Source organism: Ranitomeya imitator, chromosome 3, assembly GCF_032444005.1.
Source record: "Ranitomeya imitator isolate aRanImi1 chromosome 3, aRanImi1.pri, whole genome shotgun sequence".
NCBI classification, from domain to species: Eukaryota; Metazoa; Chordata; class Amphibia; order Anura; family Dendrobatidae; genus Ranitomeya; species Ranitomeya imitator.
The window spans coordinates 260,003,293-260,028,152 of NC_091284.1; the positions used below are offsets into that span (position 1 = coordinate 260,003,293).

General features: G+C 42.9%; 1 protein-coding gene across 1 annotated transcript in view; it reads right to left on the minus strand.

The window, feature by feature from the left end:
- Positions 1–4,253: 4,253 nt before the first annotated feature.
- The window catches only part of LOC138672041 (tetraspanin-18-like), a 160,576-nt gene continuing 139,969 nt past the window's right edge, over positions 4,254–24,860 (minus strand). Inside the window, exons 9-10 of the mRNA XM_069760120.1 lie at positions 22,012–22,095; positions 4,254–6,402 (exon numbers count right to left, since the gene is read on the minus strand). Coding sequence (XP_069616221.1) covers positions 6,355–6,402; positions 22,012–22,095 — 132 coding nt within the window. The 3' untranslated portion in view covers positions 4,254–6,354. The remainder of the gene's footprint in view (positions 6,403–22,011; positions 22,096–24,860) is intronic.

The following is a 24,860-nucleotide window of genomic DNA, read 5'->3' on the forward strand; positions in this document are numbered from 1 at the left end:
TACTTTGCAGGTTTGTCACACTTAAATGTTTCAGATCACCAAACAAATTGAAAGATTAGACAAAGATAACAGAAGTAAACACAAAATTCAGTTTTTAAATGAAGGTCTTTTTTATTAAAGGGAAAAAAAATCCAAACCTACAGGACCCAGTGTGAAAAAGTTATTGCCAGCCCCCTTAAAACATAAATTAACTGTGGTTTATCACACCTTTGGAAAGCTGAGTTCAAATTCCCTAGCCACACCCAGGTCTGCTTACTGCCACACCTGTTCTCAATCAAGAAATCACTTAAGTAGCACTTGACAAAGTGAAGTAGACATCAAAATCTAGGCATCATGCTGCGATCCAAAGAAATTCTGAAACAAACGAGAAACAGGGTGAGTAATATCTATCAGTCTAGAAAAGGTTATAAAGTAATTTCTAAAGCTTTGGGACTCCAGCGAATCACAGTGAGAGCCATTATCCGCAAATGGCGAAAACATGGAACAGTGGTGAACTTTCCCAGGACACAAGGCTGACAAAAATTACCACAAGAGAATAGCGACGACTCATGCAAGAGATCACAAAAAACCCCACAACAACATCCAAAGAATTGCAGGCCTCACTTGCCTTAGTTAAAGACATTGTTTATGAATCCACCATAAGAAAGAGACTGGGCAAAAATGAGCAAGGAAAAGGAACATCAAACCAAGAGTAAAATACGGTGATGGTAGAATGATGGTCTGGGGCTGTTTTGTTGCTTTAGGACCATGAATTCTGCTGTCTAACAACAAATCCTGAAGGAGGATGTCCAGCCATCTGTTTGTTACCTCACGCTAAAGCAAACATTTGTTATGCAGCAGGACAATGATTCAAAACACGCCATCAAGTCCAGCTCCGAATGGCTTAAGAATAACAAAATTAAGACTTTGGAGTGGCTTGTCAAAGTCATGATTTTAATCCAATTGAGATGCTGTGGCATGACCTTAAAAAGGTGGTTCATGCTCGGAAACCCTCCAATGTGGTTGAATTACAACAATTCTGAAAAGATGAGTTGACCAACATTCCTCCAGGGCATTGTAAAAAACTTATTGCCAGCAATGGCAAATGCTTGATTGCAGTTGTTGCTGTTAAGGGTAGCCCTACCATTTACAGGTCCTTCTCAAAAAATTAGCATATAGTGTTAAATTTCATTATTTACCATAATGTAATGATTACAATTAAACTTTCATATATTATAGATTCATTATCCACCAACTGAAATTTGTCAGGTCTTTTATTGTTTTAATACTGATGATTTTGGCATACAACTCCTGATAACCCAAAAAACCTGTCTCAATAAATTAGCATATCAAGAAAAGGTTCTCTAAACGACCTATTACCCTAATCTTCTGAATCAACTAATTAACTCTAAACACATGCAAAAGATACCTGAGGCTTTTATAAACTCCCTGCCTGGTTCATTACTCAAAACCCCCATCATGGGTAAGACTAGCGACCTGACAGATGTCAAGAAGGCCATCATTGACACCCTCAAGCAAGAGGGTAAGACCCAGAAAGAAATTTCTCAACAAATAGGCTGTTCCCAGAGTGCTGTATCAAGGCACCTCAATGGTAAGTCTGTTGGAAGGAAACAATGTGGCAGAAAACGCTGTACAACGAGAAGAGGAGACCGGACCCTGAGGAAGATTGTGGAGAAGTGGAAACATCCAGAGCCACCGTGCACAGGCGTGTGCAGGAAATGGGCTACAGGTGCCGCATTCCCCAGGTAAAGCCACTTTTGAACCATAAACAGCGGCAGAGGCGCCTGACCTGGGCTACAGAGAAGCAGCACTGGACTGTTGCTAAGTGGTCCCAAGTACTTTTTTCTGATGAAAGCAAATTTTGCATGTCATTCGGAAATCAAGGTGCCAGAGTCTGGAGGAAGACTGGGGAGAAGGAAATGCCAAAATGCCTGAAGTCCAGTGTCAAGTACCCACAGTCAGTGATGGTGTGGGGTGCCATGTCAGCTGCTGGTGTTGGTCCACTGTGTTTCATCAAGGGCAGGGTCAATGCAGCTAGCTATCAGGAGATTTTGGAGCACTTCATGCTTCCATCGGCTGAAATGCATTATGGAGATGAAGATTTCATTTTTCAGCACGACCTGGCACCTGCTCACAGTGCCAAAACCACTGGTAAATGGTTTACTGACCATGGTATTACTGTGCTCAATTGGCCTGCCAACTCTCCTGACCTGAACCCCATAGAGAATCTGTGGGATATTGTGAAGAGAAAGTTGAGAGACGCAAGACCCAACACTCTGGATGAGCTTAAGGCCGCTATTGAAGCATCCTGGGCCTCCATAACATCTCAGCAGTGTCACAGGCTGATTGCCTCCATGCCACGCCGCATTGAAGCAGTCATTTCTGCCAAAGTATTCCCGACCAAGTATTGAGTGCATAACTGAACATTATTATTTGATGGTTTTTTTGTTTGTTATTAAAAAACACTTTTATTTGATTGGATGGGTGAAATATGCTAATTTATTGAGACAGGTTTTTTGGGTTATCAGGAGTTGTATGCCAAAATCATCAGTATTAAAACAATAAAAGACCTGACAAATTTCAGTTGGTGGATAATGAATCTATAATATATGAAAGTTTAATTGTAATCATTACATTATGGTAAATAATGAAATTTAACACTATATGCTAATTTTTTGAGAAGGACCTGTATTAGATCTTCATTTAAAAACTACATTTTGTGTTTACTTGTGTTATCTTTGTCTCTAATTTGTTTGGCGATCTGAAACTTTTAAGTATGACAAACATGCAAAAGATTAGGAAATCAGGAAGGGGGCAAACACTTTTCCATACCACTGTATGTTTGAGTCTTAAACGTGTTTCAGAAAAAAAGCATGCCTTTAATCGTCATACAGGTGTGTCCACGGTGGCTTCTCCCCAACCTACTGACAGTGAGTGACAAGTATTCGCCTATATGCTCATATATTTAGAGACTTTCCACTTCTCTAAGAAACCAACACACAGGGTTATCATCCTTCCATTCATTTTTTTCTTGGCTTCAAAAGTTAACTCCTTTCCAACGTTGCATGTGTCGCATGTGTCTTCGCTAACCTATTCCTTGCAGTTTTTGAGGAAAGATACATAACTTCCATTGCTAATCCCTTTCTAAAATATATACGAACGTATCTAAGATTCGCAGACAATATTTTTATCATCTGGGACGGATCTAGGAATGAATTTGACACTTTCGTTGCCCATCTTAATACAGTAAATGAGGACAATATGCAATTTACAGCTTGTTTGGGGGGTAATGAACTAGAGTTTCTGGACGTGAAAATTGAGATAGCGGATGGTAAGCTAAGTACGAAAGTACAATTTATTACACTTTAATAGTGCCCACCCATTTCACACAAAAAATAGCATACCCTATAGCCAAATGGTGCGGTATAGAAAAATCAATAACAACGAGGCGATATTTAGAGAACAAATCGCAGAGTTGAAAACGAACTTCTTAAATAGAAATTATCCACCTAATATTTTGTCAGCAGCTGAACATAGAGTGGAGAAGCTCACACAAAAAGATCTATTAAAAAATCATAAGAAAACTGTAGGATCCCTTTCAAATGAGAAAGATTACAAAAAAATTGTATTCACCTTTACACATAGCCCAATAGACAAAGAAATTTATGCGGCTATAAGTAAGAACTGGCATGTGTTACAAATTGATCGGGAATTGGCAGCACTGACAATTAATCAGCCAAAATTCGCGTTCAAACGTACGAAGAATCTGGGTGATTTACTAGTTAAAAACCGCCTTTTACCGATCGAGAATAATAATTGGTAATGAAACTTCAACCTACAGGTAATCATAGATGCGGGAATTGTAGTTTTTGTCACCTTAGACTTTTGGAAAATCCCATCCGTATAGGATCCGTCCATCACACAGTCCGACATTTAATTACATGTAAAACTCAGCATGTAGTCTATTTAATCCTCTGTCCATGTTTATTCTTTTACATCGGTAAAACTATACGCCCAATGGTCACAAGATTCAGAGAACATTTTAATTCAGTGTTATCCGGGAAAGGTTGCCCCCGTTTCATCAAACATATGTGAGACCATCATAATGCGAACCCGAATGTATTACGGTTTGCAGGTTTGGAGATAGTAAAAGGCCCGATTCAAGGCGGCGATCGCAAGAAAATTCTACTTATAATAATAATAATATAATAATTTTTATTTATATAGCGCCAACATATTCCGCAGCGCTTTACAAATTATAGAGGGGACTTGTACAGACAATAGACATTACAGCATAACAGAAATACAGTTCAAAACAGATACCAGGAGGAATGAGAGCCCTGATCGCAAGCTTACAAACTATGAGGAAAAGGGGAGACACGAGAGGTGGATGGTACTTCAACGGGAGGCAAGATGGATCATGGAGACTAATGCGCAAGGGCCCATCGGACTGAACGATAAATTAGACATGACTATTTTTTTGTAAGTGCTGTAAACTTATAGAGCTAGTTTACTTATAATATGTGACGTCTAATGTTTGTTTCTAGCTGTGCTTATTCATGCTGTTTGATGCACCTATCCGGTAAGGTTTTTCAATGATTCACATGTTCATGTTAAGCCATCTAGTTCCCTATAAAGGATATGACGTTTTTAATTGTGCACCTGGACCCGTGGAAGCGCACGAGCGAGAAACGGCCATCGTCCTCTCCTCACTCCCCGCACCGCAACTCTCACCAGCCGCCTCTCCTTATCATGTTTGTTTTGTTGTAAGATGAATAAAGGACACTGAATTGCAACAAAATCCGGGTGAGTGCCATCTCCATTTCTTTTTGTTGGTACATGTAATGTTGCGCCAGTGTCAAAATCACTCTCTTTGATGTGGGCTCTGGCGCGGAGCACACATCTTTCCTGGCACATGTCAGCTGTTTAGAACAGCTGACATATGCCTCTAACAGCTATGGGTGGAACCCACCTGCAAATGTTAACTTTTTAAATACCTCTGTGAATAAATGACAGCTGCATTTAACTCATGCTTCCGGTATGCGCACCGGAAATCCCGCCTATCGGTGACCCAGTCACATGATCACGGGTCATCAATGGGTTGGCATGACAACCAGAGATCTTTAGCAGAACTTTATGGTAGCTATAGCCATATTGCAATGAGCGTCGCCCGGTGGTAGGCGCTCATAGCAAGTTAGCATTTCTGCTACACACAGGCGATCTGATCATCACCTGTGTGTGGCAGAGCCAATCAGACAACTGCTTCTTGTCTCCCATGAAGACTATTGAAGCATGCAAAAATTAAAAATAAATGTTTTGAAAAATATTTAAAAAATTAAAAAATATGAAAGTTCAAATCACCCCCCTTTCGCCCCATTCAAAAAAAAAAACAAAACCCTACACTTATTTGATATTGCCATGTTCAGAATCGCCCGATCTATCAATATAAAAAAAATTAACCTGATCGGTAAGAGGCGTAAGAGAAAAAATTTCAAAACGTCAGAATTACTTCTTTTGTGTTGTCGCTACATTGCAATAAAATGCAATAACGGGCAATCAAATGATCGTATCTACACCAAAATTGTATCAATAAAAATGTTAGTTTTGTGCATAAAAAAATAAGCCCTCACGAGCCCCAAAACATGAAAAATGGAGACGCTATAGGTCTCAGAAAATGGCACCTTTTTTTTTTACCAAAGTTTGGATTTTTTTTTCACCACTAAAATAAAAAGCAACCTAAAAATGTTTGGTGGCTATGAGCTCATATTGACCTGGAGAATCATAATGGCTGGTCAGTGTTAGTATCTAGAGAACATGGTAAAAAAAAACTGTGGAATTGTACTTTTTTTGCAATTTCACCACGCTTGGAATTTTTTAACAGTACACAATATTTTAAAACCAATGCTGTTGTTCAAAAGTACAAAAAGTGTTCCTGCAAAAAACAAGCCCTCATACGGCCATTTTGACCCAAAAATAAAAAAGTTATGGCTCTGGGAAGAAGGGGAGCGAAAAAAGAATACGCAAAAACGAAAACACCTCCGGTCATGAAGTTGTTAAAGGCCCTGCGGGGACAATGTCAGACTCATTCACAAGGGAAATGGTAAAAGTTGCCAATTTAAGCATACAATTCCAGGAGTAAAAACAGAGGAATGTTGTAATAGAATTCTAAGCAGTGGCTACAAATATGTACTAAGGCAGGCTTTTTAGGTTAAGTAAATCATGTTTGTCCCATTTAAATAGCATCTTTGAATTCAGCTTCCATTTTTGACTTGTGCATAAGTAAAGCATACTGTAAAATTACATTTCAGTGTATCTTCACACTTGATTCTTTTCTCCATTACCGATCCAGGTCTTCTAGTCAAAATTGTAATACAGACAAAGAGAAAAAAACATGGCGAACATCTGTGGGAGAGAAATGGAACAAATATTAAATAATTTACAAGATTTAAACAACAGCATTTTTTTTTTACAGCCTGATATGTTTTTCATATCCATCAATGACATTTACTGATTCATTGTGAAGATGTTTCCACGCTACACAAAGCAAAACTGGACAATGTCAAAAGGGGGACTACGGTTATAGGAGTAAACCGCTAACCCATTTCTCTGAAACAAATGGAGGACCACACTGAGAAGCGTAGCTCCCTCTGTAGCTGACTTTAAGGGAACCGGCTATAAAGGCACAGATGATTGGCCTCGGGGAGACCAAAACATCCAACACTGCGGAGACACCATCACGTGTTTCTCAACGCAGTGATTCCAGCACACTGCCCCCATCCCTTATGGGAAATATGCAGATGCATGTAAAGAAGCTGCGGAGACACCATCACGTGTTTCTCGACGCAAGCAGTGAATAGCCAGGCCTTTCCCCGGGAAGGAACAACCACGGGAAGGGCAGCATCCTATGAAGGAAAGCCACCTATGCCAAGCATAGTATCCATCCACAGACAGCTGTTTCGGGGTTCACCCGGGGATACCGGATACCGAGACCAATCATCTGTGCCTTTATAGCCTTTTTACTAGGCACTGCTCCTAATAGCCAGATTCCTACTCCACACTGATGAGGGGCAAAAACCCCGAAACAGCTGTCTGTGGATGGATACCATGCTTGGCATAGGTGGCTTTCCTTCATAGGATGCTGCCTTCCCGTGGTTGTTCCTTCCCGGGGAAAGGCCTGGCTATTCACTGCTTGCATCGAGAAACACGTGATGGTGTCTCCGCAGCTTCTTTACATGCATCTGCATATTTCCCATAAGGGATGGGGGCAGTGTTCTAGAATCACTGTGTTGAGAAACACGTGATGGTGTCTCCGCAGTGTTGGATGTTTTGGTCTCCCCGAGGCCAATCATCTGTGCCTTTATAGCCTTTTTACTAGGCACTGCTCCTAATAGCCAGATTCCTACTCCACACTGATGAGGGGCAAAAACCCCGAAACAGCTGTCTGTGGATGGATACCATGCTTGGCATAGGTGGCTTTCCTTCATAGGATGCTGCCCTTCCCGTGGTTGTTCCTTCCCGGGGAAAGGCCTGGCTATTCACTGCTTGCGTCGAGAAACACGTGATGGTGTCTCCGCAGCTTCTTTACATGCATCTGCATATTTCCCATAAGGGATGGGGGCAGTGTTCTGGAATCACTGCGTTGAGAAACACGTGATGGTGTCTCCGCAGTGTTGGATGTTTTGGTCTCCCCGAGGCCAATCATCTGTGCCTTTATAGCCTTTTTACTAGGCACTGCTCCTAATAGCCAGATTCCTACTCCACACTGATGAGGGGCAAAAACCCCGAAACAGCTGTCTGTGGATGGATACCATGCTTGGCATAGGTGGCTTTCTTTCATAAGATGCTGCCCTTCCAGTGGTTGTTCCTTCCCGGGGAAAGGCCTGGCTATTCACTGCTTGCGTCGAGAAACACGTGATGGTGTCTCCGCAGCTTCTTTACATGCATCTGCATATTTCCCATAAGGGATGGGGGCAGTGTTCTGGAATCACTGCGTTGAGAAACACGTGATGGTGTCTCCGCAGTGTTGGATGTTTTGGTCTCCCCGAGGCCAATCATCTGTGCCTTTGTAGCCTTTTTACTAGGCACTGCTCCTAATAGCCAGATTCCTACTCCACATTGATGATGGGCAAAAACCCCGAAACAGCTGTCTGTGGATGGATACCATGCTTGGCATAGGTGGCTTTCCTTCATAGGATGCTGCCCTTCCCGGGGAAAGGCCTGGCTATTCACTGCTTGCGTCGAGAAACACGTGATGGTGTCTCCGCAGCTTCTTTACATGCATCTGCATATTTCCCATAAGGGATGGGGGCAGTGTTCTGGAATCACTGCGTTGAGAAACACGTGAAGGTGTCTCCGCAGTGTTGGATGTTTTGGTCTCCCCGAGGCCAATCATCTGTGCCTTTATAGCCTTTTTACTATGCACTGCTCCTAATAGCCAGATTCCTACTCCACACTGATGAGGGGCAAAAACCCCGAAACAGCTGTCTGTGGATGGATACCATGCTTGGCATAGGTGGCTTTCCTTCATAGGATGCTGCCCTTCCCGTGGTTGTTCCTTCCCGGGGAAAGGCCTGGCTATTCACTGCTTGCGTCGAGAAACACGTGATGGTGTCTCCGCAGCTTCTTTACATGCATCTGCATATTTCCCATAAGGGATGGGGGCAGTGTTCTGGAATCACTGCGTTGAGAAACACGTGATGGTGTCTCCGCAGTGTTGGATGTTTTGGTCTCCCCGAGGCCAATCATCTGTGCCTTTATAGCCTTTTTACTAGGCACTGCTCCTAATAGCCAGATTCCTACTCCACACTGATGAGGGGCAAAAGCCCCGAAACAGCTGTCTGTGGATGGATACCATGCTTGGCATAAGTGGCTTTCCTTCATAGGATGCTGCCCTTCCCGTGGTTGTTCCTTCCTGGGGAAAGGCCTGGCTATTCACTGCTTGCGTCGAGAAACACGTGATGGTGTCTCCGCAGCTTCTTTACATGCATCTGCATATTTCCCATAAGGGATGGGGGCAGTGTTCTGGAATCACTGCGTTGAGAAACACGTGATGGTGTCTCCGCAGTGTTGGATGTTTTGGTCTCCCCGAGGCCAATCATCTGTGCCTTTATAGCCTTTTTACTAGGCACTGCTCCTAATAGCCAGATTCCTACTCCACATTGATGAGGGGCAAAAACCCCGAAACAGCTGTCTGTGGATGGATACCATGCTTGGCATAGGTGGCTTTCCTTCATAGGATGCTGCCCTTCCCGGGGAAAGGCCTGGCTATTCACTGCTTGCGTCGAGAAACACGTGATGGTGTCTCCGCAGCTTCTTTACATGCATCTGCATATTTCCCATAAGGGATGGGGGCAGTGTTCTGGAATCACTGTGTTGAGAAACACGTGATGGTGTCTCCGCAGTGTTGGATGTTTTGGTCTCCCCGAGGCCAATCATCTGTGCCTTTATAGCCTTTTTACTATGCACTGCTCCTAATAGCCAGATTCCTACTCCACACTGATGAGGGGCAAAAACCCCGAAACAGCTGTCTGTGGATGGATACCATGCTTGGCATAGGTGGCTTTCCTTCATAGGATGCTGCCCTTCCCGTGGTTGTTCCTTCCCGGGGAAAGGCCTGGCTATTCACTGCTTGCGTCGAGAAACACGTGATGGTGTCTCCGCAGCTTCTTTACATGCATCTGCATATTTCCTTTAAGGGAACCGGTCACATCCAAAAACGCTGTTTACATGCAGCTACAGGGACAAAATGAAGCTCTATTCTCCTTACAGCTGCTCACTTCCAGAGCAAGCTGTCAATCAAATTTCCCTGATTACCACATGCTCACTGTATGGTGAGTATTGGCTGCCATGGCTCACTGAAATGCCCAATGACTTGAAAAGAGCAGCTTCAGTGAGAATTTAACTTCATTTTCACCCTGTAGCAGCTGCTCCTTTGAGCGGACTTTACAGGATTCAAATGCTAATTACCTGTAGACTGACCCTATATCTACAGGTAAATAGTGTTTCAGAATTTGACAGGTTGCCTTTAACCCCTTTACCCCCGAGGGTGGTTTGCACGTTAATGACCGGGCCAATTTTTACAATTCTGACCACTGTCCCTTTATGTATATATCGTTGATATTACCTGCGTTTATTTGTGAAAAAAAACTGAAATTTTGCGAAAATTTTGAAAATTTTGCAATTTTCCAAATTTGAATTTTTATGCCCTTAAATCACAGAGATATGTCACACAAAATACTTAATAATAGGGTTGAGCGACTTTTACTTTTTTAGGGTCGAGTCAGGTTTCGCGAAACTCGACTATCTCTAAAGTCGAGTCGAGTGAAATCGGCCGATTATGGCGAAAAGTCGGGGATCGACCGAAACACGAAACCCAATGCAAAGTCAATGGTTTTTTGTTTTTTTTTGTTTTTTTTTTCTCTCTCTCTCTCTCTCTCTCTCATCACTCTGCCCACGCTCCTTCATTGGCTGAAAAAATGGCGCCAAGCGCGTCATACGAAACGCGACTTTGGCGCGAAAGTCGCGTACCGCATGGCCGACCCCACACAGGGATAGGGTCGGGTTTCATGAAACCCGACTTTGCCAAAAGTCGGCGACTTTTGAAAATGAATGATCCGTTTTGCTCAACCCTACTTAATAAGTAACATTTCCCACATGTCTACTTTACATCAGCACAATTTTGGAACCAAAATTTTTTTTTGTTAGGGAGTTATAAGGGTTAAAATTGACCAGCAATTTCTCATTTTTACAACACCATTTTATTTTAGGGACCACATCACATTTGAAGTCACTTTGAGGGGTTTATATGATAGAAAATACCCAAGTGTGACAACATTCTAAAAACTGCACCCCTCAAGGTGCTCAAAACCACATTCAAGAAAATTATTAACCCTTCAGGTGTTTCACAGGAATTTTAGGAATGTTTAAAAAAAAGAACATTAATTTTTTTTTCACAAAAAGTTATTTCAGCTCCAATTTGTTTTATTTTACCAAGGGTAACAGGAGAAATTGGACCCCAAAAGTTGTTGTGCAAATTGTCCCGAGTATGCCGATACCCCATATGTGGGGGTAAACCACTGTTTGGGTTCACAGCAGAGCTCGGAAGGGAAGGAGCACCGTTTGACTTTTCAATGCAAAATTGAGATAGGATGCCATGTCGCGTTTGGAGAGCCCTTGATGTGCCTAAACATTGAAACCCCCACAAGTGACACCATTTTGGAAAGTAGACCCCCCCAAGGAACTTATCTAGATGTGTGGTGAGCACTTTGACCCACCAAGTGCTTCACAGAATTTTATAATGCAGAGCCGTAAAAATAAAAAATCATATTTTTTCACAAATATGAGCTTTTCACCCCCAATTTTTTATTTTCCCAAGGGTAACAGAAGAAATTGGACCCCAAAAGTTGTTGTGCAATTTAGCCCCAACCCTAACCCTAACTTTAGCCCCAACCCTAACTGTAGCCCTAACCCTAGCCCCAACCCTAAACCTAGCCCCAACCCTAACCCTAACCCTAGCCCCAACCCTAAATTTAGCCCCAACCCTAACCCTAGCCCTAGCCCTAACCCTAATGGGAAAGTGGAAATAAATACATTTTTGATGAAGGGGGTTTTATATACTTTTATAGCGGGCTTTTTAGCGGATTTTTATGATTAGCAGCTGTCACACACTAAAAAACACTTTTTATTGCAAAAAATAGTTTTGAGAGAGCAATAATTTTTCCATATTTTGGTCCACAGAGTCATGTGAGGTCTTGTTTTTTGCGAGACGAGTTGACATTTTTATTGGAACCATTTTCGGGCATGTGACTTTTTTTATCGCTTTTTATTCTGATTTTTGTGAGGCAGAATGACCAAAAATCAGCTATTCATGAATTTCTTTTGGGGGGGCGTTTATACTGTTCCGCGTTTGGTAAAATTGATAAAGCAGTTTTATTCTTCGGGTCAGTACGATTACAGCGATACCTCATTTATATCTTTTTTTATGCTTTGGCGCTTTTATACTATAAAAACTATTTTATATAAAAAATAATTATTTTTGCATCGCTTTATTCTGAGGACTATAACTTTTTTATTTTTTCGCTGATGATGCTGTATGGCGGCTCATTTTTTGCCGGAGAAGATGACGTTTTAAGCAGTACCATGGATATTTATATCCTTTATTGATCGCGTGTTATTCCACTTTTTGCTCGGCGGTATGATAATAAAGCGTTGTTTTTTGCTTCGTTTTTTTGTGTGACGGTGTTCACTGAAGAGGTTAACTAGTGGGACAGTTTTATAGGTCGGGTCGTTACAGACACGGTGATACTAAATATGTGTACTTTTATTGTTTTTTATTATTATTTAGATAAAGAAATGTCTTAGACCCGTGGAAGCGCTATCGTCGGCGCGAAATGGCCGTCGTCACAACCTGCTCACCTCCTTGTTCGTTTGTTCCCCGATGCCGTGAAGATACCATGTTTGTGTTTTATCAATAAAAACTTGGACCACACAGGACCGGTGAGTGTTGCCGCTTTTACTCAAATAGTAACTATGTAATTATGTTACAACTATAATATGAGCCTTTGCTGCATTTGGAAGCCATGTCCCCATAGGCAGATTGTCATGAGGGCAGTCTGGGCTCCCGACCAAGTCACAAGACTCTGGTGGGGGCCTATGGCCAGATTGCCCTCATTATAATGCTTTTCGCTCCACCATTGGTGGCACATTTCTCCAGTGATGGAGTGTTCCATTGCCAGCAATATAGAATGGTAGCACAGCTACAGTGGAGCTCCCATCACCTTTTCTGTGAAAAACCTCAGCCGTCACCGACGCAATGATGTCATCACGTCAGAATCTCTTTCTAGTCGGCTATAAGAAGAAGTAGAGCTCATATAGAGATGAAAGTATACATTTTTTTATTTTTTGTTTCAACAAAATGAATGCAAGGATGTTATAATGAATTAAGGGTGGGGTCGGAGTAAGGAAATTATTATGAATTGAGGGTGGGGGAAGAGAGGATATGAGATAATGAATTGGGGGATTTGAGCATGCAAATATAATGAATTGGAGGGGCATGTAAATATAATGAATTGGGGGAGCGGGAGGTGTACAGTAGTAGGGAGTTGAGGATGCATGAGGGTGACTGGTGATGAATTGGGGATAAGAGTACAGTGGCTAATTCATTTATATATTGTAGGGATTCGCTCTCTCTGATAGTTGGTAGTGCACATACAGGCAATGCGCCTCTGTCCAAACATCTGAAGTTTTATTGTAAGGAGATAGACCGGGCTGTGGGTACCTGCCCTGAGCCGGGTCCGGAACTGTCGAGGCTGCATCCCATGTTTCCCGGGGGAAGGAATAGGGGACTGCAGAGGCCCCATGACCCGGGCAGTGAGGTCAAGTTTAAACAGGAAACCCAGCTGGAAGTTGAAGAAAAAGCGCGCGACAGGAGAGAGCGGTTCCCGCTGTCAGCGTGCGAGCAGCAAGGTGGGCAGAGCGCTCCGTACCCAAAGCGCCGGCGCTGCGACAGACCGCAGCAGATAGCTCCTGATGCCATCAATGAGACAGCTAGAGTGAGAGGCACCGCAAGCGCCCAGTGACAATGAAGTCGGTGCACCTGCGGACAGCCCAGGGCCAGTTACAGGACAGTACTGCCGGACAGCGTACCACAACCGTCATTTAACCTGGATTGCTGCAGCTATTGTTGTGTTGGCTGCACCAACTGGACTAGGGGCTCAGCGGAAGGTACCGGAGACTGACCGCTGCCGCCAGAAGACGGATTGTTAACCTTGCACCTCCCTTGAGGACATTTCGTCGACAGCTACAAGGACTACTACCATCATCAGTGATGAATTATTAATTTACATTTGTAAGGGTGGGTTGCATAATGGCTAAGTATACATTAATAGTGGCTGCATGTCTGTATCCAACGACACAGTGCTGTTGTTTTCTTTTTCAGAAAATAAATGTGCACTCATATATGATCCTTTTTATTTTCAGGAGTGCGGTGAATAGTGTGGCAAACGCTGCAGTGACTGGGTCCTGCTGTTAGGATGTCAACATGGTTTGACAAGGTGAAAAACAAAAAGACTCCAATCAGATGAGACACCAGCGGTAAGTTACTAAATGTTAATATATATTTTGTATAGGGGCTTTGTATAAGGGTACTGTATAGGGGTATGTTTACACGGACAAACCAGCCACACTAATAGACTTTTAGTCGGTAAGCCGGATTATCAGTCATTTACTGTTTAAACAGGCTGCTAAACAACTGGGGTATACACACAGAGTGACTGCAGACTTATCTGTTTTGACCAGACAAGCCCTTTAAGGTTTTTATTGATTACCTTTTGGGTATATAACATTTTATTGATCACTCTCAGTATATGGCTAGAATCACATTCTTGTGTTCTATGCTGAGCACTTACATCAGGGTTTCAGAAATCCCACAAAAATGTTATTCAGATGAAACCCCCAATGAGGCAGATGGACACACTTTGAACTCCATTTGCTGTCTATTCTGCTGGTATCCATATTTTTAGGTGTTCACAGAACCAGGGCCAGTTTCAGACAAAGTGGAGCCCTGGGCTCAAGTTTAAACTGGGGCCCCAAAGGCTCACATATTGCACCATCACCTAAACATTCCGGTTGAAGTTACATGCACTGAGTTCAGACCATTAAACGAGCGTGATCGATAATATTGAAGCCGTTCGACGCTTGTTTTCCAGCTTTTTTACACTGGCTGAGGAAGAATGATGGGCACAGAACAATCACTAGTAGATAAATCTGTCCACATACAATATAATGTTATCAGCAGCACATCTGCAGTTTTCACCAGGCGATGTGCTGCTGAGAACAATGATTTTTGTTCCAGTATAAACAATCCAATCACTCCATGCAGCATTTGGCTCGTTTAATATAATGCAAACCATAGTCCTTCGCATACTATAATGTGCCCCAAAGTCCTCCATATAGTATAATGTGCCCCATAGTCCTCCACATAGTATAATGTGTCCAATAGTCCTCCATATACAGTGGGGGAAATAAATATTTGATCCCTTGCTGATTTTGTAAGTTTGCCCATTGACAAAGACATGAACAGTCTATAATTTTAAGGGTAGGTTAATTTAAACATTGAGAGACAAAATATCAAAAATAAAATCCAGAAAATCACATTGTATAAATTATATAAATTTATTTGAATTTTGCAGTGAGAAATAAGCATTTGATCCCCTACCAACCATTAAGAGTTCTGGCTCCTACAGACCAGTTAGACATTCCTAATCAACTCGTTACCTGCATTAAAGACAGCTGTCTTACATAGTCACCTTTATAAAAGACTCCTGTCCACAGACTCACTTAATCAGTCAGACTCTAACCTCTACAACATGGGCAAGACCAATGAGTTTTATAGGAATGTCAGGGACAAGACGATAGACCTGCACAAAGCTGGAATGGGCTCGAAAAATAATTAATAAGACGCCGGATGAGAAGGAGACAACTGTTGGTGCAATAGTAAGAAAATGGAAGAAATACAAAATGACTGTCAATTGAGGTAGATCTGGGGCACCTTGCAAAATCTCACCTCATGGGGTATGCTTAATCATGAGGAAGGTGAGAGATAAGCCTAAAACTACACGGGGGGGCTTGTTAATGATCTCAAGGCAGCTGGGGCCACAGTCACCAAGAAAACCATTGGTAATACATTACGCCCTAAAGATTTAAAATATTGCAGTGCCCGCAAGGTCCCCCTGCTCAAGAAGGCACATGTTCATGCCCATCTGAAGTATGCCAATAAACACCTGATGATTCTGTGAATGATTGGGAGAAGGTGCTGTGGTCAGATGAGACAAAAATTCAGGTCTTTGGCATTAACTCAACTTGCTGTGTTTAGAGGAAGAGAAATGCAGTCCCCACTGTCAAGCTTGGAGGTGTAAACATTATGTTTTGGGGTGTTTGTCCGCTAAGGGCACAGGACTACTTCACTGCATCAATGGGAGAATGGATGGAGCCATGTACTGTAAAATCCTGAGTGACAACGTCCTTCCCTTTGCCAGGACATTAAAAATGGGCCATGGCTGGGTCTTTGAGCAAGACAATGACTCAAAACATACAGCCAAGGCAACAAAGGAGTGGCTCAAATAGAAGTACAGTAAGGTCATGAAGTGGCCTAGCCAGTCTCCAGACCTTAATCCCATAAAAAAAACTTATGGAGGGAGTTGAAGCTCCGAGTTGCCAAGCGACAGCCTCAAAATTTTAATGATTTAGAAATGATCTGCAAAGAGGAGTGGACCAAAATTCCTCCTGACATGTGGGCAAACCTCATCATCAACTACGAAGGGTTTTGTGTGTGTCAGTGTGAAGTTTGCATGGTTTAGAGCAGACAGCTCTGCAACAGCACTACCTGTGTGAGGGAACACAGAGCCCAGCCGAGCGAACTCCTGGCACCCCGCAGCATAATACAGTGGTGCGGTCGCTCTCAGCAACCGGACGCATTTAGGGACTGTTTTGTTTCCCATCTTCAATCCGGAGGATACCGTTTCTTTTGTTTGTAAGTTTACAGACATAAAACCTACATATACTTTGAACTTTCCTGGGTCACTACCTCATCACTGGTTAGCGTGGACACCACTGCAGTAGATTGCCAACAAGGGTTTTGCCACCAAGTATTAAGTCTTGTTTGCCAGAAGGATCAAATACTTATTTCTCACAGCAAAATGCAAATAACTTTATATAATTTAAACAATGTGATTTTCTGGTTTTTATTTTTTATATTCTATCTCTTAATGTTAAAAATAACCTACGCTTAAATAGATGGAGTGTTCATGTGTTTGTCATTGGGCAAACTTACAAAATTCAGCAAGGGCTCAAATACTTATTTCCCCCACTATAGTATAATACACACCCCATAGTACTCCATAAAGTATATTGCACTCTTCATAGTCCTTCATATAGTAAAAGACGCTCCCCATAGTCATCAATATAGTATAATGCACGCCCCATAGTCCTTCATACAGTATAATACACTCCATATAGTCCTCCATATAGGATAATGCACTGCCCATAATCCTCCATATAGTATAATGCACACCCCCTAGTCCCCTATATTGAATAATGCACTCCCCATAGTCTTCCATATAGTACAATGCACTGCCCATAATCCTCCCTACAGTATAATGTACTCCTCATAGTCCTCCAGATAGTTTAATGCACTCCCTATAGACCACCATATAGGATAATGCACACCCATAGGATAATGCACACCCCTAGTCCTCCTTATTGAATAATGTACTGCCCATAGTCCTCCACATAGCATAATGTACTCCCCATAGCCCTCCAGATAGTATAATGCACACCTCATAGTCCTCCATAGAGTATATTGCATGCCCCATATTCCTCTATAGAGTATAATGCAGCCCAACAGGAGTATAATGCATCCCCACAGGAGTATAATGCATCCCCACAGGAGTATAATGCAGTCTCACAAGGGTATAATTCAGCCCCATAGATATATAATGCAGTCCCACAGAGCTATAATGCAGCCGCACATGAGTATAATGCAGCCCCACATGAGTATAATGCAGCCCCACAAAAGTATAATGCAGCCCCACAGGAGTACAATGCAGCCCCACAGAAGTGTGATGTTGCCCCACAGGGGTATATTGCAGCCCCAAAGGGGAATAATGCAGCCCCAAAGCAGTAAAATGCAGCCCATAGGAGTATAATGCCACCCTACAGGGGTATAATGGAAACCCACAAGAGATATAATGGAGCCCCACAGGGGTATAATGCAGCCCAACAGGAGTATAATGCAGACCCACAGAGGTATATTGCAGCCCCAAAGAGGTAAAATTAAGCCCCCATAGTGTGAAATGCAGCCCCCATAGAGTTTAATGTAGCCCCACAGAGGTATAATGCTGCCCCATAGAGTACAATGCAGCCCCATAGAGTATATAGCAGCCCACCTGAAGTATAATGCAGCCCTTCAAAAGTAGAATGCAGCCCTTGTAGAGTATAATGTGGAGTGCCCCCAGACACAGGGCCACGAGTTCTCGGTACCGGGCCTCTCTGGTTCGGTTCTGAGGCGGTCACGTTGGCTAGACCTGGTCCATGACCCTGCTAAGGGGAGTCCAATAAAAGGGTGATTGGAGTCTGTCAAGGTTTCGTGACGCCACCTGTGGTATTCGGTCAGGGTGACCGACGCTGCTGTGGGGTCCGCTGGGGTAATGGAATGGCAGCTGGATGGTATACCTTCCCGCAGGTGAAGTATGTCCCCAGGGCTTCCCAGTAAGGGGGATGGTGATGGTGTGAGGTGCAGTCAATAACGAGGACACAAGGTTGCAGTCTCTTTACCTCTTTACTGAAGACTTCAGGATCCTTAATCCAGAGCACGCTTAACAGGGCTATCTGAGACCGGCCGGTCCGATGGGCACTTCCAGAGTTCTCTTTGCAGGTGGAAGTCAGTGCCTACCACTAGCGTCTGTGTGTTGTAGTGCTACCCTGCGGAGCATTCGGAATAGTCCTCACAACTGCTGTTCTCATTCGTTCGTTCTTTCTAATTCTCCTTCACTTGTTCCAGATGTTACTAGTTTCTCGTCCCCCAGTATGTTATGGCTAGGACGCACCCGTATGACGGGAAGGCTCGGAGCGCTTCCGGGACCCTAGAGACACCCCTCTCCACGCGTTGCCCCCTATGTCTTCGTAGGAAATTTAAGGTAGACAGCCAACCATTAATTAACTGTCCTGCGGAGTTCAAAGTAAGGCCTAGAGTCAGTTACTCCCGCGGTGTTCCGGCCACCGGCTACGCGCCTCAGTAGGATGTTGCCTCGGTCTCACGGCACGACTCCTACTGGTTCTACTTTGTGCTTGATCTCGTTTCTCACTGTTCCACAATATCCTTCCCTTTGTGTCTCTCTCTTAGGATACCACCGCGGGGTGTGCAGGCACAGTTCCGTTACGTTCTGCTCTGTTCGCTAGGCACCTGCCAGGTTCCCACGCCTGACAGGGACCCCCCTGTGTCTTCTCCCTGCAACACCCCCTGCCACGGGATGTTGCCTGAATCCAACCCAGTCAGCTTCTGACTAACTTCCTATCCAACCCCTAGTTTTACCAGTGTGAGGAGTGGCCCAATAAATAAAGCCTTTTGCTCCCCCTAGTGTGAAGTGTAATGTGTGCTGGTGATACCTGGTCAGTAGAATTCCTTCAGTGCCATCAGACGTACCATCACTCCCCTTAGTGGCAGAGTGTCATACTGCAACGATCAGATCTCTGGGGCGCTGCAAATGCATCCCCCATAGAGTATAATGCAGCCCCACAGAGCTATAATGCTGTCTCACTTGAGTACAGTGCAACCCCATGGGAGTATAATGCAGTCCCACAGTCCTCCAGTTTTATGGCCACCATGTACTCACTGATTTCAAAAAATAACTACAATACTCACCTCTCCCCATTCCCCCGCTGCTATGGTCTCCGCAGCACATCTCCTCATCTCAGCAGCTCCACTGCCTGACACAGTGTGGTTCGCAATGTGTGACATCATTGCGCCCTCTGCATCAGAGGGGGAATGATGGGAGAGGGAGCATCATCTGACCTATGATGCTGATACAGTTGAATGCGCGATGCAGGGTTGGGGCACTGTCACTGGGCTCCCCTGACTCACGGGCCCCATAGTGGCAGTGAGTAGCATAGTCTGCTGCCACTAGCGGCACGCCAATGGCTGGGGCCCACTGCGGTAGTGGGGACTCTAAGAAAATGCCTAGTTTTCCTGCCCCTAAAGTCAATCCTGCACAGAATTTTTTGGCTAGGACCTGTCACAGCCGCGACTCCACTCCCCCTTGTACCTTCTCTGTACTACATGTTGTGTATTGCTTATAGCCATACTATGACCATCTTCTATACTCTGTTAAGGTGGTGAGATGTGAGGTGTGTATTGGTTCATTCTTCTCCCCCCTTTTTTTCATTGCTGTATTGTGGTATACATTGTGATTATTACTGATGTCCATACTTTTAACTTTGTTGTATTAATAAAGATTATCTTATTTATACCGTCATTATATGCTCCTGGTTCTCCTCTTTTTTCTATATTGATACAGTTGAATGCGCGATGCAGGGTTGGGGCACTGTCACTGGGCTCCCCTGACTCACGGGCCCCATAGTGGCAGTGAGTAGCATAGTCTGCTGCCACTAGCGGCACGCCAATGGCTGGGGGCCACTGCGGTAGTGGGGACCCTAAGAAAATGCCTAGTTTTCTTGCCCCTAAAGTCAATCCTGCACAGAACTGTGGTCGACTAAACTTGTGCACTAAAAAGACACCTAAAATGATGGGACATCACCGGAACTGAGACCAGAAGGAGTCAAAAAGTGACTCCATATGCCTCATTTTACTGAGTGGCTCTGCCGGGGGTTTTGTCTGAATCACAGTGTTTGGGATTTAGAAAGAAACCCCGACATAAGCGCTCAGTGGAGAGCACAGGATGAATGTGTACCGAACCTTATTCCGAATTTTGGGAGATGTAATGAACACATCGCAGTACAAGAATAGCTCACATTTTTATTTTTGTGCTGTTCGGCATGATAAGATTCCAGATATATATAGTTTCATGCTTTGCTACTAATACACATTAAAAATGTTTTTTATAAAAAAAAAAATGTTTTTTGTTGTCATATTCTGAGAGCTATAACTTTTTAATTTTTTGGCGATTGGACTTTTTTTTTGCACTATGAGTTGAAGGGTTTTTTTCGTGCCATTTTTCGGTATATGACTTTTTTACTGCTTTTTATTCAGATATTTCAGACACAGAATAAACAAAGGACAGCAGTTCACTTAACTGTTTTTATTTTATTCTTTTGCGCAGTTCATCGTGTGAAAAAAGTATTAAGTCCGATTCAGTATGAATACAATGAAACCAGATTTATATCTTTTTTATGCTTTGCTACTTATACACGTTAAAAACTATATTTTACAAAAATTAATTTGTTTTTGTATTGCCATATTCTGAGAGATGTAACTTTATTAGTTTTTTGGCAAATGTGTCATATTAGGACTTTTTTTGCCGGGCAGTTTGATATTTTCATTTGTAAAGTTGTATTTTTACCTATGGCTTTTTGATAGCTTTTTATTTCATTTTTTATGTCAGTATGATGAAAAAGCGTCATTTTTGGCGTGTTTATTATTTTTATTTTTTACGTCGTTCACGGTGCAAAATAAACCATGGGTCATTGCAGATACAGCAATATGAATTATGTATACTTTTTATGTTTTTGTTTTAACACAAAGTTGGATTTTTTTGTGGTGAAATGGGTTTTTGTGATTTGTGTATGCCTTTTTGTTGTTTTTTTTACTTTTTTACACATTTTATTTAACTTTGTATTACTTTTTCACTTAGTCGTACTGTGGGACATGTATATTTTATATTTTGAATAGTGGTTTAATGCATTGCAGTACTCGTGTCCTGCAGTGCATGAGACCTGACTCAGCCTGTTAGACCCTGTTTATACCAGTATCTAACAGGTCACCTTACATTGGGGTCATCAGATGACCTCACTACCATGTCAACTATCGGCACCCCCAATTATGATCATGGGTTAATTGGCCCCGATCAGTTCCAAAACCATTCAGGGATAATGCTGCAGGGTGCCAGCGGTCATATACCCGTGGGATTTTCACCTGCTGGTGGGCACTTTTCCATTTTAAAATAGCGATGAAGGAATGACCACTTAATGTCCACTGTTATAGTGTGTACCGCTGGTCGTTAACTGGTTAAGTCATAGGGGTGAGCTCAATGCATAGTGAACAGTGGCTGTAACCTTGCCCTGGCACTGACTGACATCCGGCTCACTGACATGCCACCGGTTTTATATGTACATATATGGGATGGTCGGGGATCATTATACAGTATTGACACTAGAGCATCAGAGCATTGAATTGGTAAATATTGTGTAAATTATTAATTTTACATATTCTCAGCTGTCTTTTTTTAAATTCTGCACAACCTTTTTAATGATGATGATGATAGTAAAAAGAATGTAACTTACCTCAACTCCAAGAACACCTAGGCCAACACCTCCAGATATGGAAATATACTTCTTCAAACTCCTAGCAATGGTACTAAAACAGCCCTGGTGAAAAAGAGGGAAAAGCAGTACATATTGTTACAGATAAACGGGAATGGCCCAAGCTGAAGTTACTGAATTCTGACTTTTATGTCTGGAGCTAAATTTACATTAAAGCAACACAACAGTATTTTCTTTTATTGCAAAGCTAAAGTGATGTTTCTAATCTAAGATCACTGCAGTCTAATACTTACCCGTCGCGGTTTTCACCATCTATCAGCACCGCTCCTGTTGTTCTTCAGCAGTTTGTGGCCTGCTGGATCGCTCCAGTGTTTGATGGAGAAAGTCGGAGGTCACTTTTCATTGCAATATTAAGAGAGCATTGTTCTGGTCCTCATGGACTAACATTGAGCACTTGTGACCGTTACCTCTGACTTTTGGTCAGTCGGAAGTTGTTGTCACAAGATGGAGTAGTGGAATTAAAGCAGCACCTCTAAAAGGTGAAGATGAAGGCTGATAAGCGTAACACTAGGGTCTGATTTGTTATTAGTTATTACTAATTAGATTAGTAGCCCGACTCCAGCACTGCAGAAAAAAAAAGAGGTCACCTGATTTCTGAAGCAAAATATGTTCATTGTTAAAGAGGGCTGATTCACGTGCTGACAAGCACATTCATCCATATGCATATCCCTGAGACCAGGTGACAATGATGGAAGTTGTATACAGCACCTGCTGTGTACATTGTGTATAAAATAAATAATTTTTTTTAAAAAATTGCGTGGGCTCCCACATAATTTTTTTGAATCACCAGAGGGCAAGCCAACCGCTGAGAGCTGATGTTAATATTCTGGGAAAAGGTCCAATAGCCATGAATGCTCCCAGGCTAATAATGCCAGCTCACAACTATTCGTTTAGCCTTTACTGGTTATTATAGGAGAGACCCCCAAATAAACTGATGTGGGGTCCCCCTATAATCAAAAACAAGCAAAGGCTAAACGGACAGCAGGGGGCTGATATTAAGAGCCGGAAAAAGGGTTATAGATAATGGCCCCCTCCTATACTAAAACATCAGCGCTCGGTCTCATCAGAAATGGCGCATTCACAAGATGCGCCAATTCTATGGCTTAGCCTTCATTCTTCCCACTTGCCCTATGTTGGCAGCAAGTGGGGTAATAGAGTTTGGGTTGATGTCAGCTTTGTAATGTCAGCTGACAACAAGCCCAGGGGTAAGTAATGGAGAGGCGTCTATAAGACATCCACATTATTAACCCCATAGTAAAGTTTTGAAATAAACACAGCAAGAATAAAATACTTTATTTGAAATAAATACTGCCTGACCCTCTTTTTCCTATTTATTACAGTACAAGTTAAAAATGAAAAAAAAAACATATTCCTCACCTGTCTGATGACAGTCCATTTGTCCCATGCAGTAATCCATCTCTGCTTCATCTGGATGCCTTGCTGAATGGTGGCATGATGCGACCATTCAGCCTGATATCCAGGTGACACTGAGCTGAGCATCAGACAACAACTTCAGTGACCTGCAGTGGCGTCATTGAGGTTACTGCAGCTCACTGAAGCTGCGGTTCCAACAGACAGCTCATTATGAGGGGCCCCATGAACTGCAGTGACCTCAATGAGATCAGTGATAGCACTGTGAGAATTTTCTCACAGTGCCAGCAGTGATGTCATGAAGGTTACCATAGTTCATTAATCGGCTCACACTGAACTGAGCGTGAGAACAGCTGGCCAAGACCAGTGGTAACCTCTGATGTTAAAGCATTCACTGAAGCTGCCACCCGAGCTCAGTTCAGTGTGTCCTGCTCAGCCATGTAATCCAGATGTAGGAGAGCTGGACTTCATCATGTGACAAATTGTCGTTGGATAGGTTAGGAATATAGCTTTTTATTATTTTCTTTCTTACAGTAATAAATGTGAAAATGAGTGTAGGGTGTGTTATACACGTCTCTCTGTTACTAACAAATGGGCTTGATGTCAGCTGACAAAACAAAGTTGACATCAATCCCAACCCTATTACCCCACTTGCCTCCGACACAGGGCAAGTGGGGAGAGTGAGTCTAAGCACCAGATTTGGTGCATATTATGGATGAGCCATTTCTGGGGTGGCTGAGGGTTAATGTTGGTAGCCTGGGAGAGGGGACAATATCACAGGCCCATTCCCACAGTATTAATATCAACCTACAGTTGTCTGATTAGCCTTTGCTGAATAGAATTTATAGTGGGACCTACATCATTTTTTGGGGTGTTCCCCCCCGCCAAACTACTCAGTAAAGGCTAAGCAAACAGCTGTGAGCTGTTATTATTAGCCTGGGAACCTTTTGGGATATTGTCCCCTTTCCCAGATTAGGAACATTAGCCTCCAGCAGTGGGATTTCCCTCTGCTGGTTATCAAAATTATGCGGGAGCCCAAGCCAATTTTTTTAATTAATTGTTTATTTAACACACGATCTACAAAGTGAGTGCTGAATACAACTCCCATCATCGTCACCTGGTCACGCTAACCTCAGGGAGACCAGGCAACAATGATCAGAGTGAACTGTAGCGTTTTTTCTCTGGCGCTGGTACATGTCAGGCTGATGGCACATTGATGTCATCCTCGTGTCATCCATATGCACGGGTTCAGCTTGCATTTTGTCTGTCAAGCGCATAAAAACCTTACATGTGCGCATCACCATTGAATACATTGGGTGTGCATGTGTCCATATTTGCGGCCCTTAAAAATCAGATCGCATACAAACACAAAAAACGGATGTGTGACAGGGGCCTTAAGAAGAGGTTTTTGGCAGCTTTTGAATCAAAATATTATAATG